This window comes from Arachis ipaensis, chromosome B03 (genome assembly GCF_000816755.2).
Source record: "Arachis ipaensis cultivar K30076 chromosome B03, Araip1.1, whole genome shotgun sequence".
Taxonomy (NCBI): domain Eukaryota; kingdom Viridiplantae; phylum Streptophyta; class Magnoliopsida; order Fabales; family Fabaceae; genus Arachis; species Arachis ipaensis.
In genome coordinates this window covers 5,162,831-5,172,015 of record NC_029787.2, presented here as the reverse complement: position 1 = coordinate 5,172,015, position 9,185 = coordinate 5,162,831, and the positions used below count along the sequence as shown (strand labels likewise).

Sequence of the window (9,185 nt, the reverse complement as noted above, 5' to 3'; positions counted from 1 at the left end):
AATATACATAGAGACATATACATAACATAATATTATTGATTTAGTAATTAATTTTTTTTATTCGTATCATTTTTTGCAAAATTAAAATAATATTTTCATCCAAATATCTCTCTCTCTCTCTCTCTCTGGTATAGGCATAATCTGTAGGGGAAGACATGAAGATGAGTAATTGAGTAAGTAGTTGTCTTGTTTTTCAGTTTGAGTTTGATATTCCCAAAGGCTTAGAAATATCATAGCAATGTTGAGAGTTTCTGTGTTACGCTCTTCATTCCCAATAATACCCTTCTCTTCCTCTTCTTCTTCTTCTTCTTCTTCTTCAACCTTCGCCTCTTTCTCTTCTTCCTCTCCTCCTTCTTCTTCTTCTTCTTCGTCTTCTTCTCTTACCAGAATTATCCACAGAACCTTCCATTTCCACTCTCCTTCCCTTCCCTTCACTCTCAAACACTTTCAACCTATGACAGCTCATCATCATCACCACCATCATCTTCCCAACGCTTCAGGTAACTAAAAGTTTCCTTTTTGATGCTTTGTTATGAATATGGAGGATACCCAACAAGTAAAATATTCTTTTTTTTTTCTTCATTTTTATTTTCACAGCTTCATATGGCACTGGGATTGGCCCTGAAGGTAATAGGGAGATACTGGTGCAGCATTTGTTGGTCAAAGAAAATGACCAGAAGTTGCTCTTGGATCTTCAGCAGAGAATCTCTTCAGGTTTTGAATTAGACTATGAAACAAAGTTTCAATTTGTGTATGAATATGATAGGGTGTATATGTCAGTGAATAAATTGAGTTACTTTATATGATAGACTCTGTGACTCTGTATTGATTAATTGTTGTGTGTTTCAGGTGAAGATTTGAGTGATCTTGCTGTGGAATATTCAGTGTGTCCATCCAAAGAAGAAGGAGGAATGCTTGGATGGGTCAGAAAGGGGCAAATGGTATGCTAGTTTCTGGATTCAAGCTTGTTTTGGGGGATTTTAATAAAGTATTTGTAGTATGCCTTTGCATATTGTCTACCTTTTTTACAAGGTTTTAAGGTTTCTATGAATCACTGCCTTATGTAAACGAAGCTTTCTTGCTCGGATGCAAGGTGATTTATTTACTCCTGATTCAGCTCCCTCTTGTTTGTCACCATCTCTTATATCAATTGTATCTGGATGCATTAGCCTAAAGATGTATCAAACAGTAACTGTGACCGGTGATGGATAAAAGTAAACAAATAAAGTATGTAGTTATTTCGGGTAGGTGAAATTAGGGTAAACGATAATGTGTATTGTGTTTGTTCTTGCATTTTCCTTAACTTTGATCATCTGCCATTTGATTTGTAAAGGGAAGTAGCTGAGGAGGGGATATAGTTTTTGAAATTTGAAGCAAATGTTTTTCGTTGGTTTTACTGCGATTATGTGATTGGATGATATATGTCGGACGGTGAAAAATGTGATAGGTTCCCGAGTTTGAGGAGGCTGCATTTGGTGCTCCTTTAAACAAAGTTGTAAGGTGCAAAACAAAATTTGGATGGCACCTGCTGCAAGTTTTATCTGAAAGGTATGTCAAGGATATGTTTAAAAATCGGATAATAAAGTATGCATATTTAATGAAAAATATTGGTTTCTGATAAAGCCCTATGGTGATTAATGATGCAAGTATTCGGCTGGTGTTCTTAGGGAAGAATCAATACTCCAAGACATTCAACCTCAAGATCTGCAAGTGAAAATGCAGGATCCCAACTTTCTGGAGGAGGCACAGTTAATCGATGTTCGAGAGCCTGATGAAGTGTATGCTCATGCTTTATTCAACACTAGTTAGTTAATTGAGTTCAATATTAATGCTCTTTTGAGATTTCACAGTGAGGCATATACACTTTCATTTGAATATGTGGAGTATTCATTTACTATGCTTTGTTTATCATGGTAACTCATTTCAGTTCATGCATCTTAAACAGGGCCAAAGCATCTTTGCCGGGATTTAAGGTTCTTCCCCTCCGGCAGTTTGGGGTATGGGGTCCTGAAGTAGCTACCAGTTTTGACCCTAACAAAGATACGTATGTTATGGTAAGTACGAAAGATTGGTTTACCAAACTCTTAACAGTAATCTTGTAATTTTTATATTTTGAAATTGGATCGATATGGATTATGGAAGATACATTCATGTCCTTCTTGCCACTTCCTGCTTTTCCCTAACTAGTTTGTAAGAATGAAGCTGGAATTCTTTGAATAAGTTCCTTCATTTAGAACTCTTTAAGCTTGAATTTCCAGAGGCCTTTCTATACAGATGTTTAAAAAAGCACCGGTATGACTATATCTTAATTCTAAATGAATTTATGTTGCATTTCGACCAGCGATAGTGTAGTCAGATTGGCTGCTTAGTGATCTTATTCCTGTGATGCAAATTATGATCATATTTGGATCTGATTTCGAATGCAACGCAGTATTCAGTTCACATTAAAATAACTTGAGTTCTGAATGCAGTGTCATCATGGCATGCGATCGCTACAGGTTGCCAAGTGGTTGCAGTCACAGGTAAAATGATATATGGCCTTATACATCGTGTGCTTGCGTGTGCGTGTGCGTGTGCGTTTATATGTATATAGAAGAAACCTGGAAAAGAGTTATTAATTGTGATGATGTGTGAATGTTTCAGGGTTTTAGGAAAGTGTACAACATTTCTGGTGGAATTCATGCATATGCTGAGCAAGTTGATCCATCAGTCCCCACTTACTGATATAATCTTTTTTTGTTTGAGAGAGGATTTTAGCTGGAATTCTTTTCTTCTAATTGTTACTTTGTGAGGATATTCTGTTTTTGTGTTATACAAATACAATGTGACCTTTTACCTATTATTAGAATTGTGATTCATTTTATTTTTGTCACAAATCATAGGTAATTAAGGAAAGGGTAAAATGTAGAAGAAATGTTTCAAAAAGGAAAAAAAAAGAATAATGTGTTACAATTTTTAGGGGCATTCCGAGAATTGAACTCGGGACCTCTCGCACCCTAAGCGAGAATCATACCACTAGACCAAATGCCCTTTTTGCTTTTGTAAACCCTTATTATTTTATATTTATATATTCAAATATTGATGTAAGAATATAGTCATGTATACTATGCTCTTTTCGCTATCAAATATTCAAATCTATGTATTAGGAGTTAGAAGAAATATATACACGAACAATAAAACATTAAACGGATAAATATAAATATCACACCAACTTAACTTTTGCAAAAGAAATGTTATTTATTCTCCAATGAATAAAGAAAAAGTATATGATATAAATAAGAAAAAATACCTAACTATGTGTATAACGTAAATGAATCATTTATCTTATAACGTAGATGAATCATTTATCTTATACTTATCGTTAGAAATACGTATAATATAAAAATTTAGTTAAAACTTAAAAGCAAAAGGCTCCTTAACTATACAATGCTTTAATTGAGATTGTATTTTTGTCGAAAAGACAGTAAAATAATTAGTATTAATGATGAGTTTTTTTCTTCATCATTAATATTAATTATTTTATCAATTTTTTCCGACAAAAACCATCTCATGCGTTCCCAATATAAGATATAAGGCAAATAATCCATCCAATTATATTTATACACGTGGATGATTTTCTCTATCTATACTATAGACATTTCTAATGAACAAAAACACTAATATTGGTGTCTATTACTCTATTATATAGATTTAGGTAAAAGGAGTAATACCAACATGTATTCTTAGGATATGTGTTGAAAGACCCTAAAAATAATAATTGTTGATATTCTTTTATGCATATTTGGTACTTTACAAGTATATTAAAAATATAAACAACTTAAACTTTTTAATAAAAAATTACCCATTTTATACTTCCTTAAAATAAGTGCAACGCACTGGTAACAATTCAAGTTAAGATTATTGTTAGATCTTACAAACAGAAAACTAATATTAGTTGTTGCAAGTGAGAGTAATTAACACACTGTTAGAAACCAAGATCCTATGATATTTTTAACATACCAAACTCTAAACTTAAACTGTATTAGTTTCAATATTAAAACTGCATAAAATACCAAAAGGTATATCTGTTTAGTATTGCTATTATCCTCCGAGAATTCCTCCACACCCTTGTTATGCAAAAATTATTGCATTAGAGACATATAGTTTATTGTAACATTTTTCTTTTCTTTTTTTATTGTAACAAAAAAAGTAACAAGAATTAATCACACTGTCAATTACCTTCCTCAAATCCACTCCATCATCATTCCAATCTGTAAATCATCAAACTGTCCTCATGTTTTTTTTAGGATTATTTTTATGCCTTCTCCCTTCTTCACTACTCTTTCTTCATCATCCTATTGTTTTTTTCTCTTCTCCCAACACAAAAAATAGATATTCATTTTCATTATTCCTATTATTATTCTTATTGTTATTCTCTTTTCCTCCACCACCATCACCACCACCTTGACCTTTATATCTTCCTTGATCCATGGGGAACTGTTGCTCTAGAGGCACTGAGGCCCCAGAGGAGAATTCTAATGCTAATGCCAATGCCAATGGTGGTGTTGACAAGAGGGAAGATGGAAGGCAAGACCCTGGCAGCAAGCAAGAAGGTGGAGGAGAGGCACAATCAAGGCCAGCCGCGCCTGCTAAGCCGACGAAACAAGGGCCGGTCGGTCCTGTCCTAGGAAGGCCAATGGAAGATGTTAAATCAACATATAGCATTGGCAAGGAGCTAGGTAGAGGACAATTTGGTGTGACACATTTGTGCACTCATAAGGTCACAGGGAAGCAATATGCTTGCAAGACCATAGCCAAGAGGAAGCTATCTAACAAGGAGGATATCGAGGATGTTCGCCGAGAGGTTCAGATCATGCACCATCTCACAGGGCAGCCTAACATTGTGGAGCTCATTGGTGCCTATGAGGACAAACAGTCTGTTCACCTTGTCATGGAGTTGTGCGCCGGAGGCGAGCTCTTTGATCGGATCATTGCTAAGGGGCATTATACTGAGCGTGCCGCGGCTTCCTTGTTGAGAACCATTGTCCAAATTGTCCATACTTGCCATTCAATGGGAGTTATTCATAGAGATCTTAAGCCTGAGAATTTCCTTTTGTTGAATAAGGATGAGAATGCGCCCCTTAAGGCCACAGATTTTGGTCTCTCAGTTTTCTACAAGCAAGGTATCATTTAAGGAAAGAAGAAAATTAAGGGTGTGTTTCGTTGTTTTCAGAATTTTGTGAAGAGAAAAGAGAAAACAGAAGGCGAAAACAGAAAACATGCTTCAGATGCTACATGAAGCATGTTTTCGATAACTAGCTAATTTGTTTACTGTTGTTGTTGTTATTGTTTTTGACAGGAGAGGTATTTAAAGACATTGTTGGCAGTGCATATTACATTGCACCAGAGGTTTTGAAGAGGAAATATGGGCCAGAAGTTGATATATGGAGTGTTGGTGTAATGTTATACATTCTTCTATGTGGTGTTCCTCCATTTTGGGCAGGTTCATAATACTTTTATTTACATTATTTTATAGAGAATATATATGGCTTGTTATATCTTGAAATAACTGAAATCAATATCTGGTTTTTGTCAGAATCCGAAAATGGGATATTCAATGCCATTCTAAGAGGCCACCTTGACTTTTCAAGTGATCCATGGCCCTCAATTTCACCATCAGCAAAAGATCTTGTAAGAAAAATGTTGAATTCTGATCCCAAACAAAGGATAACAGCCTACCAAGTTCTCAGTAAGTATTTAGTTGCTTGAATTGCTTGAATTCATGTATGATAATTACTCAGATTCTCATCTTTGAAACAGACCATCCATGGATCAAGGAGGATGGAGAAGCACCGGATAAACCACTCGACAACGCTGTCCTGAATAGGCTCAAACAATTTAGAGCAATGAACCAATTCAAGAAAGTTGCTCTAAGGGTGATAATCACCTATTATTCAAGCTTATGCTTCATCTGCATGAAGCATGAAGTTGTCTAAATTTTCATGAACATGGGACTAATAAATTTTCAATATGGATATATAGGTTATTGCTGGATGCTTATCAGAGGAAGAAATCATGGGACTGAAGCAGATGTTCAAGGGGATGGACACCGACAACAGCGGAACCATTACAATTGAAGAACTCAAGCAAGGAATGGCAAAACAAGGGACTAAGTTGTCAGAACAAGAACTTCAGCAATTAATGGAAGCTGTAAGTAAAACCTTACCTTCAAAAAGCTTGTGTCCTAATCAAACTTCTATGTTATGATTACCTAAACAGATTTCCTTTCTCTTTTGCAAAATTTCAGGCAGATGCAGATGGTAATGGACTAATAGATTACGACGAGTTCATCGCGGCCACAATGCACATGAACAGAATGAACAGAGAAGAACACCTTTATACAGCATTCCAATACTTTGACAAAGATAACAGCGGGTAAGTGGGGCAAATTAACAATATTGAAGATAACTAATTTGGTGTAGTTAAAAGGGTTGTTTTAATCTCATTACTTTGGCATAAATCAGGTACATCACTGTTGAAGAACTAGAACAAGCTCTTAAAGAGTTTAACATGCATGACGGAAGAGACATCTCGGAAATCATCCAAGAAGTTGATTCTGATAATGTAAGACCTGTACTGAATGAATGAATTAACTGTTAATTTAGCAACTCATGTTTAGATGAGTCTTGATTCAAGAGGAAATAACGACGAAAATCGCATGTTTGTGCAGGACGGCCGCATTAACTATGATGAGTTTGCAGCAATGATGAGTAAGGGACACCCAGAAGCCATAATGACCCGGAAAAGGTGTTCGGTATCTTCGCTGTACTAGCTGGGGGACCCGGGAAAAATTGTTAAACCAGAATCACTTGAGCCCTGCAGGTGCTAAAACTGACATTAGAAAGATGAATATGATATATGATATGATATAGGTTGAGGAATGATGGGTCAATGTGGAAACAAGCATAATAGGTGGGGGTGGGGGGTTTACAACAAACATTTGAAAAATGTGAACATATGTATAATAGGTGATTTGATTGGGGGTGGTTTCCTATTTTTTATTTGTTTCTTTGTTTCCTCTGAAAAACTGTAACAGTTCTCTGTTGTATCAATTTAGGAATAAAGTTGAAAGTGTGTTTATTTGTATATTAATTTCTATGTATCCATAGTGTTCATGTGCCTTGTTAGCTTCATATATTTGAACCACTTCATTACTTCATTACTTCTCAATTCAGATGGTATTATAAGTACTTATTTAATGGCAGATCCTTACCTAACCAATTTCTTAGAATCAAAATTTGAACTGTTTCATTCATGCAGCAATGCTACCTCAAATCTTAAACCATCCTCTTATCCATTCCATCATCAATCAATTTGTTGAGCCTAATCAAAATCCATACCATCATAAAGAGACTCGTGTTTGAAGAATCATCAAGTTGCAAGTTGAAAAAGTAATCATTAGCAGCTTATCTTTCCAAATTTTCATAACCATAGCTAACCTCATCGTCTTCATGAAAATGCAATCTCAAATGTACATGGTTTCTCATGTAGTTCAATAATATAGATATCTCCAAATGTTCAACTTCCAAGTTTCGAGTAAATTCGAATTCTGAATTGTGATTTTGTTATAAAAAATATATATTTATGCCTCTTAAGTAGAAGCTGAAAAGAGTAGCTTCTGTTAGGAACAATCTCTTTTTAGGGTTCATGCAAGCCAACAAGGTTAAACTTAAATTTTATTTATTTTTTTACATAATCATTGGTACCCAATAGCTTTGAAAATTGACAGATAGCAAACTTAGAACTTTCGATTTCAAAATCTAAAGATGCATAGTATCACACAGGGAGTCAATTTCTCAAATTCAAGAACCCTAAAAACCCCCTTTTTTCTTGCTCTCAAAATTCAGATTATTTTTGCACAATTGACACATGCATATTGCAGATATCTCATAATTTCAATTTCTATTCCAACAACATAGTCACAATCGTATGCAATTTCCTCAACAACAACAACAACAAAAGCCCTAGAAAATTTTCTCCCCTACTTATCTTTGGTGGAGACACCGTACTTCTCCTGCATCTTCGTAATCTCATCCTCCTTCTTCTTCTGATCGAACTTCTTGCTCATCTTCGCTTGCTGGTAATACAGAACAATAAGGTACCGATTCGCAACGTTGAAACCGGAGAGGTGGTCGACGGCGGTCTTGGCGTCGTAGATATCCTCGTAGACGACGAAGGCGGTGCCGCGAGTGTCCTTGTTAGTGCCGATTCGGATCTGGCGAATGGCGCCGTATTTTCCGAAGATGTCGTACATCTCTTCGCTGGTGATGTTGAAAGGTAGGTTTCGGACGTAGAGGACGCGGTTCACTTCCGGCGGAAGACGGGTGTTACCCTTCCGGAGACTTATGGCTGCCATGGCTTTCTCAGGGTTTCTACAATTGGGGGTGTTTGGATGCTCAGAAAGTGAAGGAAAATAGAGTCTCGAATTTTCTCGGGAAAATTGCCGGTTTGGGGCAGGTGGTGGATTTATATCGTGACTTCTTTTGGGTTTTTCGTTGGTCTTGTTTTCTGGGTTGGGCTAAAAGCCTCAAAACAAAAAAAAAATTCCCCCTCCAAATAGACAATGAGTTGGGTTATGGTTAGCTCACTAGTCCGCTTAAATAAGTATCAAGATTCGAATCCAGCTTTATACATGCAACAACCCATTGGCCATCCACAAACCCTTGAATGGAGTTAAGTACCGTGACAGATTAGTGTGTGTTTGGATTACAGTTTGTAAACGGGAGTTTGCATAAAATTGATTTTGCAAACTTGATTTTGATAAAAAGTAAGTTTGTGTTAAAGTGATTTATGTTTGGTAATTTTTGTATCAAAATTGATTATAGTAAAATAAATGTTGTTTGGCTTATACCATTCAAAATCACTTTTAGATAAAAAATTACTAAAATAGACCTCAACTTAAATAATTTTTTTATATTATCCTATCATTCTAATTTAGATATTTAAATAGATCTTATTAATTAATTTTATAATAAAATTAATATTTATTTACTAAAATAAAAATAACATATAAAAATAGATAAAATATATTTTTAAATAAAATATATTTTTAAATAAAATATTCTTTTATATATATATAAAAGAATATTTAATCAAATATGTTACATTTTTTAAGTATTAAATGTTACTTTAGTATTTTTTTACAT

General features: G+C 35.0%; 3 protein-coding genes and 1 non-coding gene across 4 annotated transcripts; 2 read left to right on the top strand and 2 right to left on the bottom strand.

Moving 5' to 3' along the window:
* LOC107629057 (rhodanese-like/PpiC domain-containing protein 12, chloroplastic) lies at positions 116-2,863 on the top strand. Its single transcript, XM_016331746.2, has 8 exons — positions 116-500; positions 598-714; positions 850-941; positions 1,448-1,548; positions 1,668-1,778; positions 1,946-2,054; positions 2,472-2,522; positions 2,644-2,863. The coding sequence occupies exons 1-8, from the start codon at positions 239-241 to the stop codon at positions 2,722-2,724; spliced, it is 924 nt and encodes a 307-aa protein (XP_016187232.1). The 5' UTR covers positions 116-238; the 3' UTR covers positions 2,725-2,863.
* TRNAP-AGG lies at positions 2,959-3,030 on the bottom strand. The gene has a single exon. It is a non-coding gene; the product is annotated as a tRNA-Pro (tRNA).
* On the top strand, positions 3,993-7,131 carry LOC107632326 (calcium-dependent protein kinase 17). The gene is made up of 8 exons (XM_016336021.2): positions 3,993-5,162; positions 5,339-5,482; positions 5,576-5,728; positions 5,800-5,915; positions 6,022-6,189; positions 6,287-6,414; positions 6,504-6,603; positions 6,710-7,131. The coding sequence occupies exons 1-8, from the start codon at positions 4,469-4,471 to the stop codon at positions 6,809-6,811; spliced, it is 1,605 nt and encodes a 534-aa protein (XP_016191507.1). The 5' UTR covers positions 3,993-4,468; the 3' UTR covers positions 6,812-7,131.
* LOC107629059 (splicing factor 3B subunit 6-like protein) lies at positions 7,700-8,497 on the bottom strand. Its single transcript, XM_016331748.2, has one exon. It carries the CDS (start codon positions 8,393-8,395, stop codon positions 8,021-8,023), a length of 375 nt encoding a protein of 124 aa, XP_016187234.1. The 5' UTR covers positions 8,396-8,497; the 3' UTR covers positions 7,700-8,020.

Bases quoted from the DNA above. Each gene is read 5' to 3' on its own strand.
- LOC107629057 (XM_016331746.2), top strand. From the start codon at position 239: ATGTTGAGAGTTTCTGTGTTACGCTCTTCATTCCCAATAATACCCTTC. The intron at 715-849 runs GTTTTGAATTAG...TGTGTGTTTCAG, and splicing joins TCAGCAGAGAATCTCTTCAG to GTGAAGATTTGAGTGATCTT. The intron at 2,523-2,643 runs GTAAAATGATAT...TGAATGTTTCAG, and splicing joins CCAAGTGGTTGCAGTCACAG to GGTTTTAGGAAAGTGTACAA.
- LOC107632326 (XM_016336021.2), top strand. From the start codon at position 4,469: ATGGGGAACTGTTGCTCTAGAGGCACTGAGGCCCCAGAGGAGAATTCT. The intron at 5,729-5,799 runs GTAAGTATTTAG...TCTTTGAAACAG, and splicing joins AACAGCCTACCAAGTTCTCA to ACCATCCATGGATCAAGGAG. The intron at 6,604-6,709 runs GTAAGACCTGTA...ATGTTTGTGCAG, and splicing joins AAGAAGTTGATTCTGATAAT to GACGGCCGCATTAACTATGA.
- LOC107629059 (XM_016331748.2), bottom strand. From the start codon at position 8,395: ATGGCAGCCATAAGTCTCCGGAAGGGTAACACCCGTCTTCCGCCGGAA.